A 15,178-nucleotide genomic window follows, 5' to 3' on the forward strand; every position below is an offset into this window, starting at 1 on the left:
CATCTAATTATTTCTCCCTTTTAAGTTCTTAAGGACGTTTACTAGGTAGGTTCTTGCCTTTAATTTGGGCTGAGTGCTATTTTTTATGTACTATTTATGTACTACATATTTTCCCCTAAATTATTTATGTTTGTAAAGAAAAGGGATGGGGAATATGTACTTTACTATAACTATTTTCTTACTAAAAATTTTAAGTGGTTTAGGCTAATTTAAACTACTAGTTCTATCTTGAGTACCCCAGCCATTGAAATATTTATTAAACATTGGTTGGTTGCATGTTTCTCTATCTTGTGTTTTATTGTTTTTATTGAATATAGAAGTCCCTCATGCTTAGTGTAAAAAGAATTCAGTCACTTTCCACTTTTTTACAAAGCTATGGCCACGACTTAATTTATGTTACTAATTCATCATAGAATTATTTCAAAAATAAAAAATAAATGCCTTGTTAATGTTGTGTAGTCTTTTACATAGGGCATACCATTGTTTTAATATTAAAAATTTTAAGAGCATGAACATATTTAGGTAAAAATATACAGATTTAAAGAAAAGTATCCAATTTGTTTTAAATACATAAATAATACAGTAACTCACACTTTTTTTTTAAATTATACAAATTCTTGCTTCCTTAAACTCTTGTTCTTCCTTCCTAGTAATAGTTATAGGGACAAAAGAAAACTCTCCAGAGAAACAAAGGTATTAAACTAATTTTAGATATAAATCTAGGTAGCATTATTTTTATACACATTTAGATATTTTGTTTTTAACTTATTGATTAATGTTTGTTTTGGTTTAAGAAATAGGATGTAACTTACTAGGATAAGATAATGGAACACAGGAACTAATAATATATTTCAGAACAGAAACTTATTGTTAGAAATGAGTTTTATTTAACTAGGAAAGATAGTTAGTTCCTTTAGTAAGCCTGTGACCTTTCCTCGTATGTGTTTATTGAGAACTTAAAAGTATTTGCTTTGTTTTAATTTATGAAAAGTGTTTTTTTTTGGTCTTTAGTTTAACGTTTTATATCTGTTCTAGTAAAAACTGTCAGTTGAGACTTTTGGATACATCATATTCTCATGTTTCCTTGATTGATCTTGTAACTAAATTCCACAGAACTCCCCAAGTCCCCTTAATTTCTTTTGTTATAACAATTAAATAACAAACACAACTCCCATTATGCTTTTAATATCTCTTAATGATGGTGCTCTTGGGAGAAAACTTTTTTTCCTTAAGCTAAGTAAATTGAATTTTTTAGTCATTTCAATTTTGATTTATATCAGGAAATAGTAATTTGCAACCAAATAGCTATTGGCTAGATAATAATACAAAGCATTCATAGAAACTTAGTGACCTCACATTTGTCATATCTTCTGCTTTTATTTCCTCCCACAAATAATTGTCGGAGAATGGGATTTTTAATTTAAGATTCTTAAAATTTTGTGTTTTTATGATTGAAAAGGGACTTACATGTGAGACTTTCTGAATCACCATCTCAAAACCATGATTTATGTCAAAGCTTTTTAATTTACATTTACTCCACTGGTTTCTTAAAATCATACTTACATTTTTGTTGCTCTTCACTTCTAGTATAGGGGATTTCAGTCAGTAATTCATAGATACTTAGTAAATGGAAAGAAAGGTAATTATAAGGAGAGAATTTTATTATATGACAGTTTATTTGAACAGTGCCCTATAATAAATTATGTATTTGTGACTTCACTATTTCATGAACCTGGATGGGGACCTGAAAGAGATCTTATTTGAGTCATTTGGTTTAAACTTGTATGTTTTTGAATTTGCTAAATATGTGTATTAACTTTTAAGCTCTGTGTTAAGGCACTTCTCCTGTTCAACCTACTCAGTTTTCAATGGACTGATCTGATTCGTTATAACATATATGTAGTTTTTACTGATATATTCATGTGTTAAAGGGCAGTTTAGTATTTCAGTATATTTTGTTTGGGGCAAATCATGCTCAGAGACTGAGTTTGTCTTTGCCTGCCATCTATTTTAACACAGGTTTACTAAAGGAATTTCACAAGCCAGTAGCATATGGGATAAATAACATACTCCAGACCAGTGATAGATAAATCATACTATTGTTTCAAGCAAGAGGAGATGATAGTAATAAACATCAAATTTAGTTGAGGTATATCTTTATATGACTTGATACTAAGGAGAGATGGTTTAGCCAGCTGAGAGCTGATTTCCTCCTGCCAGCACAAAAGTAAAAGTCCGCTGTTCTAGAGCATGTTGCTAAGGAAGGATACACCTAGCAAGTGTTGATGGGCGAGAGGGTCTTTTCCCTACGACTGCTGCTTGGTTTTTACCACTGAAGGTTAAAAAGTCTCCTTTATTGTGGCTGCCACTAATTGCCTTGTCTTTGGAGGGCTATTTAGATCAGCTAAGACCTGAGAGTCTGGGATAGTCCTCACAAACTCTCAGTATTTATAGTCTAAATGTCCTCTAGCTAAAGTTTTTCTTCATGTGTTTTTATTGGTAAGCCCCCAGTGGAGCCCCACAGCAGCTGAGCCACTGAATCATCCAGAACAGACAGTCAAACATATTTAATTAGTTTCTATAATCCAGAAATAGCTGTTCTCACAAGGATCATGTTATACCATCCTTTCATAGTTTTTATTGCATAGGTCCAAGAAACAGAATTAAAAAAAAAAAAAACCCTACAATTTTATTGCCAACAACTGGTTTTCTAAAGTTTGCATGGAAAAGTATGTATTTCCACTTACATCAAACTAAACAAAAGACAGTAAAATTAGGTTTAACTTTTTTTTATATAAAAGGTGTAACATATATCCTACATAAAAAGAAATAACTAGGCAGAAATGCAGGTCTACAGGCAAACCAGAGGAGACTCTTAAATATAGGGAACAAGTTGAGGGTTGGTGGAGGGGAGTTTGGTGGGGAGCTGGGGTAACTGGGTGATGGGCATTAAGGAGGGCACTTGATGTAATGAGCACTGGGTACTTTTAAAACCACTTTATTGAGGTATAATTGACATACAAAATAATGTAAACACCTTGTTGAGCTTGAATTTGACAAAATATTTAATGTTTTAGTTCTGAAATTTTTAATTATGTAATGTAAACTTTTTACTAGTCTTTGTCAACAGTGTTGGAATTTTACCTTCACAAACAACTCGAAGTGCCTTGTTTCTGTCTCTAATGCCCCTGTACATTAAATTGTAAAGTATAACAGTACAATAGCACCCATATCCAATAATTAATATATTTTGGCAGACTTCCCAACAGAGGGGAGTACAAATCTTATTCCAAGTTTATTAAGAGTTTTCTTACAAATTTCAGACATCTTTCAAAATACAGTACAGAAAAGAAATGATTCAGTTCTTCATAGTGAATCATTTAGTGATCTCATAGCCATTTAAAATGTTTGACATGGGGCACCTGGGTGGCTCAGTCGTTAAGTGTCTGCCTTCAGCTCAGGTCATGATCCCAGAGTCCTGGGATCGAGCCCCGCATCTGGTTCCCTGTTCTCCCTGCTCTGCGGGAAGCCTGCTTCTCCCTCTCCCACTCCCCCCTGCTTATGTTCCCTCTCTCGGTGTGTCTCTGTCAAATAAATAAAATCTTTAAAAATAAATAAATAAAGTAAAATGTTTGACATACTCTAAGGAGTTATTTCAAATTTATAAGCAGTTAGAAAATATTGACCCTAGATGTCTGAATTCTGATTTTTTCTCTTCATAGTTCTGATTAAATAGGAATCTTCATGTAGTGTGTATATATAAGTATGTATTTTTATTTACAAAGTTTATTCTGGCTTATTTTACTTCCTAACTGTATTTGAATCATTTTAAAAAATTGAAAACAATTAAATATCTACATTAGCTTTTTTACTTAAAGAGAATTATTTTTGATGAATTAAAAAATTCTGTTTCATTAAGAATTTTATAATTTGTTATCCCTTTAGGAAAAATGAAACATGGGGAACTAATATGGTAACTTATTACCATTCACTATTTTTCTTTTTTTATTCCTGAAAGCTAAAAAAAAAAAAAAAAGGAAAGAAGAAAAACATATCCTCAGCTCCCCAAACCTTCAGTATATTAATTTACATGGAGATGAAGGGAGATTTTTTTTTAAACAGTAATACCACAGAAGAATATAGTTCCTTGTCGCTGTAGCAAACATGGCTAAAGAAATGAGTATTTATGTTCTATTCCAAGCCTTATGATAATTTTGGAAATGTGGAAGTCACCCCAGTATAAATTGCTATGCAAATTTAGAAGTTTTAGGGACAGATTTTATGACTAGTTTAATATTAAAGCCCCAAAGACTTTATAAACTCCATCCTTAAACAACGTATTCATTACATATTTTTTGCCAGGCACTGTGGTAAGTGCTGGGGAGCCTGTGAGTATAAGACACATATTCTGCGTCTGTAGAGCTTATTGTTTAGCACAGTACACTAGTAATAATTAAATGAATAAGTACACTACTAATTAATAGTGATAAATGCTGTGAAGGAAAAAATATAAGGTGCTATGAAAGTGTAGTATTTGAAATGTTTTATTTGGACTTGATACCTGGAAAAAGTTTTTCCTGGGTGGCTCAGTTGGTTAAGCAACTGCCTTCGGCTCAGGTCATGATCCTGGAGTCCCGGGATCGAGTCCCACATTGGGCTCCCTGCTCAGCGGGGAGTCTGCTTCTCCCTCTGACCCTCTTCCCTCTCGTGCTATCTCTCATTCTCTCTCAAATAAATAAATAAAATCTTTAAAAAAAATAGTTAATATAGTTAAAAAATAAATATAGTTCACTGGTCAGTGTATCTTGTGCCTAATATGCATATAAACAGTAACGGTAAATGTTTAGTAACTTCAGCACGGTTACACATATCCATGTATTTTTTTATTTCTGTTTTTGCATTGCTAGAGTTTGATTTTGCTAATTGCAGAAAAAATGGCATTTTGCTACATTTGAAAATATGAAGGTGCATTGGATCCTGCTAACTTGTTGGATTCTGCTAAATTATTAGCAGTGCAACTCTCAGGTTTTGTAGTTAACATAAATCCACTAAATAAAAATATTTTTAATAGAACAATATGGAATTAGAGTAACTCTCCTTTCTCCTACTCAAAATTTGATTTGCTGGAGCTGCCTCCCGAAAATCATGGGTATCGACACTCTGGTCAGAACTTGCTCCGGACTCTCATATGGCAGAATCAGGTCAGGTGGCAGTATCAGGTAAAGGGAAATAAGAAACATATGTTTCCTCCCCCCTTTTTACCTTGAAAACATTCATTCAGGAAAAACAGAATGACCAGGAGAAGGGGTACTACATAAGAAACACCTGGGATGACTGATGCACAAAGTTACTTGATTTTTGTAATGTTTTAAAAATTAGCCTTCAGAATTATATTGCAATTAAGGAAAAATCAGAAAGGGGGGAAGAAACTATAAAAATATAAGGAAAAAATGCAAGATGGCAAAAATATGACAATATATCAGTGATCATAATACATATGAATTAAGTTTTTCTAGTAAAGAATTAAGTTCGATATCACTGATTTAGATGTAAAGGAAAAGGATAGCTCAAAAGGAATAGGTTTCATAATTTGTGCATTGGTAGCACCACGTGATAAGAATCCCTGTTGGTTCTTGAGGAACCTGATAGAGAACATGTATTAAACTAGGCCAAACACCAATTTTAGACAAATTAGATCATGTGCATTTGTTATACAAATATATTGCCAGGTTTCACACTTTGAGCTAAAGATTTCTGTTGATAAAAGAAAATATCTGAATTATAAAAGCACTATGAGGAATACTTGAGGTGTGAGCATAGTTTGCTTAAATTCTTTTTTCAAAGTGCTTTCTCATTGCACCTCTTAGTTTTTTTCATATTTGATTTTGTTTACTGATGTTAGCATAAATAACTGGGTAAAGTGGACTTATATAAAAAATAGCATGAACTGCTAGGTCAGTAGGAAACTACTTGCACATAATAGGTGGTCAATAAATGGCATTAATAAATAGTATTCAGGATCCATTTATTAAATGGAATTAACTGATTTTGATTTCTTTTCTTATTTTCTAGAAATATTAAAAGTTTGTCAGATATCCAGATAGTACAGGTTGCTTGCGGTTACTATCATTCACTTGCACTTTCTAAAGGTAAGCATTATTTTTATTTTCTTGCCCCTTTTCAATTTTATTACTGGATACTTGAATTGAGCAGGAAGTCCTCCCAACATTGTTCTTGAAATTCAGGATTGTCCTGGTTCTTTTTGATCCTTTTCATATCCATATACATTTTAGAATTAGCTTGTCGGTCTTCACAGAGACTCAGACTACTGGGATTTTGATTGGGATGACATTGTTTCTATATATCAATTTTAGGAAAATCTTTACAATATTGATTCTTTAAATTCTTGAACATGTTATATCCCTCTATTTTAATCTTTTAATTTTTCTCAATGTTTTGTGTGGATAGGTCTTACACATCTTTTATTAGATTTCCCCTAGATATCAAATGATATTTTTTATTATTGAATCATTTTCAAGTTGTTATTGCTAGTATATAGACATGGAATTGATTTTTGTGTCTAATTGTTCTATAGTCTGCTAAATGCCATGCCTTCATAGAGGGTGGGAAGGTTATAACTTGCCCAGTCTCCTTTGATCTCAGACTTTTTATGAATAAAAACAAAGAAGGCGAAGCATCCTATTAGGCTTGTTTGCTTTTGTTACTTATTCATTTAACTTCTTCATCTGCCAACTAAGGATTGTAGCATGGGTTACTATGTTGGTTTTTACCATTTAAAAAATAAGCTCCAGTGGCTTCATTATTAGTATTACTTAATTCATTAAATGTCCAGGCCTACTGTGAATACAGCACTAGGGTATAACTGTGGGGAAATACAGGTAAGATAATAGAATTATTTTTAGGAACTATACCATCTAGTGGAGGGGGCAGATAATACAAATAACTAGTTTGAGACAGAAAAATACTGTTTTGATCAAGGTCAAAGTAAAGTGCTATGGAAATGAAAAAAGTGTAATTAGTTCAAATCAATAAAATTGTTAACAATAAAGAAGGAATTGGTATTTGATGCAAGTCTTAAAAGACGAATAAAATATATTCAGAATTAGAGAAGTGTTGAGAAGTAGCTAGGGGAAGTGTTGAGGATTGGCTAAGATGATAGTACTAGTAAAGGCATAGAATGAGGAATGTATTTTGTGTATTTGAATATTAGCATGTAGTTTTATGTGGATTTTGTGAGCGTGGGAGACATACTGATCCTTCAGCTGAGGTAATATGTTACAAAGGCCTTAAATGCCTTATTAAGGCATTTGAATTTCTGTAGGCAGTGGGGATCTGGGATCCCTGTATTCTTTGTTGTTACTTTGTCAGCTCTTCTTTTGATATTTTGGTAGGTAGATCCAAGATCAATTTAAACCCAAACGTTTTACTGATGAGGAGGATAGTTTTCTGTCTTGACTTAAAGGGATTCTTTTGCCTTGTTTGACTTCATGCTTTAGCAGTATTTTACTCATTTAATGATTTTTTTTTTTGATTCCTCAGTATGAACTAGGCACATTGGAATTTACAGTATATAGTGGTAAGGAGTATGCTGCTAGCCCTTATGTTACAGTCATATACAAATAACAGTATAATTACATACTATGAAAAAGCACTGTAAAGAAAAGTTTAGGATATTTAGAGCCTATAACAGGGGGACTGAAGGTAATCTGGGTGACCAGGGAAAGCTTCCTGCTGGGAGAGAGTAGAAGTGAACTAGACAAAGATGAGGGGAAGGTCTACACAGAGGGAACTGCAAGTGTGTGAGAAATGGGCATTGGAGAATGTAAAGGAAGACAAGTATCACTAGAGTATAGTGAGGGAAGAGGTATGAAATGAGCTCGGAAACAGGTAGATTATATAGAACATTACAGACCTTGTTAAAAGTGCTTATCCCAGTGTCATTGGGAAGGCTGTGATAACTATTTCAGTTAGTCACATTTATCAGATCTACATTTTAATAATATCTCTTTGTATATATACAGATGTCTGCTAGTATGTCCATAAAATATTTCTGGAAGTACATACCAGTAATTGGTAAGAGCGGTTGTCTCTTGGGAGAGGACTCAAGATCTAATTTTAGAGGGAAACTTACTTTTAAATGTATACTGTTTTATAGTATGAATTTTAAAAACAGTTATTAGTGTGTCAGTTATTAGTGCCATTTAATAAAATAAAAAGATGTCTAAAATTGCGAAATAGGGTGACAGTTGGGGGGAGCAAAAGTGACAAGCAGAGATGGTGAGGAATGGATCTATTTGCCATATTTTCTTTAGAAGGAAAACTGTATATTATGTGGTGATATATGATAGACTGATTACCAGTCTGTGTATAAGGTAAGAGATGAGAGTTCAGCATGACTCTCTGTGTTTATGGCTTGTGCTACTGAATCAGTTATAATATCATTTATTGAGATGGAGAACACGGAGAATAGGTCCAGATATGGGAGGTAGGGTGGGGGTCATAAATTGTTTGGAACACACTGAGCTGGAGGTACCTTTGTAATATCCAAGTGTAGATGTCAGATAAACAATTAGATACATGGGTTTATTACTCATAAGAGTGGTCTAGTCTAGTGATAAAATTTTGAATGTGATCAGTATACAATAACTGAAGCCTTGAGCCTGGTTGAGTGCCTCTTGGGATAAATCACAGAATAAAAGTGAGACTTGAGGACTATTAAAAAGGAATGGTCCTATCTTAAGAAACATAAGGAAATGAGATTACCCTCAGTTATGTGACTTACCCATTCATTAGTAAAGTGGGTCAGACTTAAAGTGTACTAATATAGAATGTTCTTCTAGGTGGTATTGTGTTTCCATATAAGAAATAAACTTAATAGAGGAGAATATGTATTTCCATTTGATGAGAGGGAGAATGTCCCAAAGTGACTGATGATCTTCAAATGAAATTTTTGTGTGTGTGAGGAAAATAGTTAATTTTGTAATTTCTGTTTTACAGCAAGTGAAGTCTTCTGTTGGGGACAAAATAAATATGGCCAGTTGGGTTTAGGCATTGACTGTAAAAAGCAAGCTTCACCACAGCTGATTAAGTCTTTGCTTGGAATCCCTTTCATGCAAGTTGCAGCAGGAGGAGCCCATAGTTTTGTACTCACCCTTTCTGGAGCTATTTTTGGATGGGGACGCAACAAATTTGGTCAACTAGGTCTTAATGATGAAAATGGTAGGTTCTCATTATTTATAGATAAATGTACTTAAAAAGCAATGATCTTTTGAGATGGATCAGTGATTCTTGATGTCAGAAAGAAATGTACCCAAGTCTTCCCTGATGTGGAGAAGGGGATGAAAGATTTATTTAAAAATTCCATTAGATAATATTTTTAAGGGATGGTGGGAATGCCAGAAAATACCGTTTTATCACAAAATAAACTCTAGAAAGTATATCTGGAGAAATCTTTATTGTTAGATGTTCATTAAAAGAAAGTTGTGAAAAACATTACTTCAATTGGTAATCACATTATTGGCCACCATTGGTGGAAAGAAGTTGTAAAATTATTCTGGAAAGTAACATGAAGTGTTAGTCTATTTGAGTTTTTCAAGGAAATATTAAAATAATCTGAGTCCTTAAATCTTTATTTTGAAGCTTCACTTTTAACATTGATTCTAGAATCTTGAAAATAAAAAATTTGAATTTTAAAATTTATAATTACTTGAAACAAGTCAGGATCTTGGAACTGATTTTTCGTAACTACATTAATTCAGATGCTAATACCTGAAATACAAAAACTAATTTCATAAAATTCAACATAATTGTCATGACTTAAGTGGACAAAAGTGAGTTGTTGGTCTAGTAACAACTGGTAATGATAAGCAAAAAATACTCAGAATTTTAAAATATTTTGTTCTACATAAGAAAAATGTCAGATTAGGACATATTTCTTTTCTGCTACAAAATAGCAGAAAGTATAATTTTCAAGTACTTAAATAGAATCCTGTGAGCTTAATTATCATGATGTGAATATAAAGAATGATATTAGAAGCAAATAGCTTTGAAATTCCTTGATTTCTAGTTCAGTGCAGATTGGTGTTAAGGCAGCTTAACACTTAAATTACTCTTTAAAACCCTCTATCACAGCAGCATGAATAGAAAGACCTGGGAACCCAATTAAGTAGGCTTGTACTACAAAATCATTGAATCAAGTTAAAATTATTTATCACTGCTGAGCTTGGGAAGCTGTAGAGGAAACACATTTTAGAAGAGTTTTAACTTAAAAAATACCGTTAACGTCTCTTGTTGGAATTTTCAGATAGGTATGTTCCTAATTTACTAAAGTCACTAAGAACTCAGAAAATAGTTTATATTTGTTGTGGAGAAGATCATACTGCTGCACTAACCAAGGTATTGTACTCCTATAAAACTTCTTTATTTTTACTCATGGAAGTTATTTATAATTAGTGAATGTTTTCATGATATTTACATTAAAACTCGAGTGTTACTGATGTCTAAAATGTAATTTATCTTGAAGACAAGAACTAGATTATTGTCAAAAACAATTTTCCTTAATTTTCAATGTTGTTTTATGTTATGAAATGTGAATTATGATCTATTAAATGTGATAATATGTATTGAATTTCTCAGCTTTATGTGAAATACTGTTTAAATAATATTTTGAATGAAAATTTCTTTTTAGTTTGTCAGACTTGCCAGCCTCTGTGTATCAATCCCGTTTATATTGCATAACTGCCTAATTTTAATTTAACTCCCACTTGGCTTGTAAATACTGCATAACAAGTAATAGAGGAGAATGAATCTATTAACCATAGGCTAAGTATTATGCAAACAGTTATAATGAGCTTTCATCACAATCTTGTTAATGGTTTTAACTCTGTCCTGTAACTTTCTTGGGTATGTGCCATTTCGTTATCAGGACTTTATAGTTCTCTAGTGATTAGAAGTAAAATGAAAATAAACACATTAAACTAACCTTTACCAGGAATATTATTTTAGTCATGTTAACATAAAGGAACTGGCACTTTTTTTATTAGCTGAATTAGAAATGAATGTTTTTGCTTCTTTATCTTTCTTCTGCATAATAGATAATATTAGCAAGACAAAATTAACTTCTAATCAGACTTCTACATACACAAAATTCTACACACCCACATTGGGAATTTTTTTGATAAGAATTATTCTTAGCCATTATCAAGTATAATATACTCAGAGTACTTTTAAAAATATGACTAATTATAAAAGGTGATTTTTAAAAACTTATTTGCTTTTTAGTAAGGAAGTTTTATCTGCTAATCTTACTGTATTTTATTGATTTTTATTCAAATTACAAATGTAATCACTACAGTTTTAGTAACTCATGTTGGCAAGTTATAAATCTAGTCATTCTCTTCTGTCATGGGGGGTTAGAAGAAATAAGGCTATGCTGAAATAATACTAAAAAATATTTTGTATATTATCCCTTAGGACTAGCTTTGTGGTAGAAAGACTCACAATGTTACTGCTTATCAAATTCAGCCCTTCAAATAACCACTTAACTCATTTTCCCAGGATATGTAACTATTTCTATCTGTTTTTTTTTTAAATTTTAATATTCTGTATTCCTCTCAAGATAGTAGCTGGTGATACTTGTTCACTGGAATTTTTGGTGTGTATTATTTTTAACAAAATCAGATAGTTTTAAATATCCCAACAGGAAAATATTTTATTTTCCCTTGATTTAAATTAGAATACAGTTCCATATCCATATATCTTTTGTTTTTCTGGAAGAGCTTTTTCCAAATAAATTAGGATTGTTTTATGAAGCAGTTTCCTTTTGCAAAACCTACCTTAGCAATTTAAAAACAGACTTTAAAAAACAGAATAAATGTAAAGACATGTATGTTAATGGGTGTGAACACACTATCATAAAGATGTCAGATTTTTTCAAGTTCATTTACAAATTCATTACGCAGATCACATATACATACATCTTTTGACTTAGCAATCCTCGTTTTAAGAATCTGTCTTAAAGATAGGAAATTATATATGCACAAAGCCATTTATTGCAGCATTATTTTAATAGCAAAAGAATGAAAGAATGCAGATGTCCTTCAGTTGCAGCCTAGTTAAATAAACTGTGGTAAACACACAGGACTTGTGAAACAGGTACTTACAAGTCATGTTTATGTGACTTGTAAAATAGAATGAAGCAGATCTCTATATTATGCTGTGGAATATCTTTAGGATATATTGTTAAGTAAAAAGGTACAGAATAGTTGCCTTTTGTATAAGCAGGGGTAAAAGATGAACATGTTACATGATATTTATATTTTTAAAAATTTAATAGCTAGGTATAATGTACTTTGCTTTACAGTTTACAACATACATGTTTTTAAGCAATTAAAAAGTTTTAAACAATTGTTTAAAAATTGAAAATAAAAAAATACTAGTGGCACAACTCAAAAGAATTCTTTTAATTAAGTCCTTTTAAAATACAGTATTTTGTTGTATATCAATAGTAGGAAATAGTCTAAAGATAAACTGAATTCACCCAAAAATTTTAAACTGCCTTCTGTAGTCTTGTTAGTAATAAAATTGATAGTATTATTCTCAATATATTACATACAGGATAGGATAAAGCAAATAAGTACTTTACTGTCATTAGAAACTATAACCTTCGGTTTAAAAGAGATATGAAACAATAGGAATTAAATTAAAATCCTGTGATCTTTACTTTTAATCACTTTTAAGAGTATTATTATATACTCTTATTCTTTTCCTTCTAAGAAAAGTGGGGTTTTTTTTGCCATGACCACTGAATGATCCTAGAAGTAACTAGCCATGTACAATCTGAAAGCAATGGGCATCCCTTGATTATTGTAGACTCTATATGAAAAATAACCAGGGCTTCTTAGAGAAGAGTCTGATTTCATATCTGGGGGAAAAAAAGTCTAAGAATAGCCTTGGGTATTATGTGTTACAAAAAAGAGGACCAAGGTCATGTCAGAGGGACAACATCCAGGAGATTTCACAGAAAGAAATACCAATGGCAATAAGTGGAAATATACCAAATATATAAAAATCCATGATTTCGTTATGATACTTTTCTTCCTGAAGTCAATACAAAGCAAACTTCATTGCTTATCTTTGCAAGTTGCTAGGACAACAACTCAGTTTTTAAAAAAATTAGTAAATGAGAAAGAAACATTTCCCCTGCATCCTATTTGCAGATTGTATTTCAGAGTAACTTAATAGTTGATGAATTAAGTTCTCTGTAGAAAAATTCCAACCAATAAATCTAGAAGAAATAATAAGATTAGAAAATCTCTATACTCCCTAATAGTGGATCAAGACAAAGATTGAAACATTAAGCTTAATGTGGATGAATTAGTTTGTGAAATTTGTTAACCCACTTAGTAACATTACCAACCAGACGTATACTTTGGTGTGATATAATAAAATAATCAGGAAAATTTAAACATGGCCTCAGTATCAGATATTAAGAAATTAAAATTAAAGGGGTCAGTTCATGAAGGGGACATAACAACTATACTTATGTATGCACCCAACATAAGAGCACCTAAATAATACTAAGCAAATATTAACAGAGCTGGAAACAAAGAGACAGCAGTAATAGTAGGGGACTCCAGTACCCCACTTTCTTTTTTTTTTAAAATATTTTATTTATATATTTGAGAGACAGTGAGAGCAGGAACACAAGCAGGGGGAGTGGGAGAGGGAGAAGTAGGTCTCCCACTGAGAAGGGACCCCGATATGGGGCTTGATCCCAGGACCCTGGGATCACTACCTGAGATGAAGGCAGCCACGCAGGCGCCCCTCCAGTACCCCACTTTCAACAACAGATAGGTCATCCATATTGGAAAGTCAATAAGGAAATATAGGACTTGGGGCGCCTGGGTGGCTCGGTTGGTTAAGCGACTGCCTTCGACTCAGGTCATGATCCTGGAGTCCCGGGATCGAGTCCCATGTCGGGCTCCCCGCTCAGCAGGGAGTCTGCCTCTCCCTCTGACCCTCTTCCCTCTCGTGCTATTTCTCATTCTCTCTCTCTCGAATAAATAAATAAAATCTTTAAAAAAAAAAAAAGGAAATATAGGACTTGAACTATACTTTATATCAAATAGACCTAACAGATCTACAGAGCATTTCCATCCAACAGCAACACATACACATTCTCCTCAAGGACACCACAGAATATTCTGCAGGAGAGATCATATGTTAGAGGTCATAAAACAAGTCTTAACAAATTTAAGAAGATTGAAATCATATCAAGTATCTTTTCCAGTGATAATGATATGAATCAATAATAGGAACTCCTGAATAATCAATGGGTCAAAAAATAAGTAAAAGAGAAATAAAATATCTTGAGACAAGTGAAAATGGAAACACAACATACTGAAACTTGCGGGATGCAACAAAACAGCTGTAAGGGTAGATAGTGATAAACTGTTATCACCGCATATCCTATAAAGCAATAAACAGCTACATTAAGAAAAAAAGAAAAAGCTCTCAAAAAGATAGCCTTTAATACCTCCAGGAACTAGGGAAAAAGAAAACCAAACTAAGGCCAGAGATTGCACAAGGAAGAAAATTACAAAGGTCAGAGCAAAACTAGAGACAATACATAAGAAAAGATAAAACTAAGAACTGTTTTCCTGAAAAGATAAAAAAATCGACAGATCTTTAGGGAGACTAAGAAAAAAGACTTAAAATCGAAAATGAAGAGGAGACATTACAACTGATACTGCACAAATAAAAGGATTATAAGAAACTACTATGAACAATTATATGCCAACAAATTGGATAGATAACATAGATGAAATGGATAAATTCCTAGAAACCTCCAAACTCCCAAGACTGAATCACGAAGAATAGCAAATCTAAACAGAGCTTTAACTAGTAAGGAGATTGAATCACTAATCAAAAATTGCCCAACAATAACAGAAAACTCCAGGACCAGATGGCTTCACTGGTGAATTCTGCCATTTAATAAATAATGCCAGTCCATCTCAAACTCTTCAAAAAATAGGAGGGAACACTTTTAAATGCATTTTATGAGGCCACCATTATGCTTATACCAAAATCACACAAAGACACTACAAAAACAGTAAAATTACAGGCCAATATCCCTGATGGGCATAGGTACAAAACC

General features: G+C 32.5%; 1 protein-coding gene across 4 annotated transcripts in view; it reads left to right on the forward strand.

The window, feature by feature from the left end:
- Window positions 1-15,178, forward strand: part of HERC4 (HECT and RLD domain containing E3 ubiquitin protein ligase 4) — a 131,328-nt gene that overhangs the window by 28,454 nt on the left and 87,696 nt on the right. For 3 of the 4 annotated variants that reach the window (XM_088019910.1, XM_028109495.2, XM_028109497.2), the window contains 3 exons: window positions 6,073-6,149; window positions 9,019-9,240; window positions 10,325-10,416. In XM_088019910.1, the coding sequence (XP_087876036.1) occupies window positions 6,073-6,149; window positions 9,019-9,240; window positions 10,325-10,416 (391 nt within the window). Of the gene's footprint in view, window positions 1-6,072; window positions 6,150-9,018; window positions 9,241-10,324; window positions 10,417-15,178 lie in introns of those variants that run through there. The other variant, XM_028109498.2, reaches the window with a different exon arrangement.

The sequence above is a fragment of the Eumetopias jubatus genome, unplaced genomic scaffold, assembly GCF_037043125.1.
Source record: "Eumetopias jubatus isolate StellerSeaLion01/CBP00866 unplaced genomic scaffold, mEumJub1_p1.0 scaffold_17, whole genome shotgun sequence".
Lineage (NCBI taxonomy): Eukaryota > Metazoa > Chordata > Mammalia > Carnivora > Otariidae > Eumetopias > Eumetopias jubatus.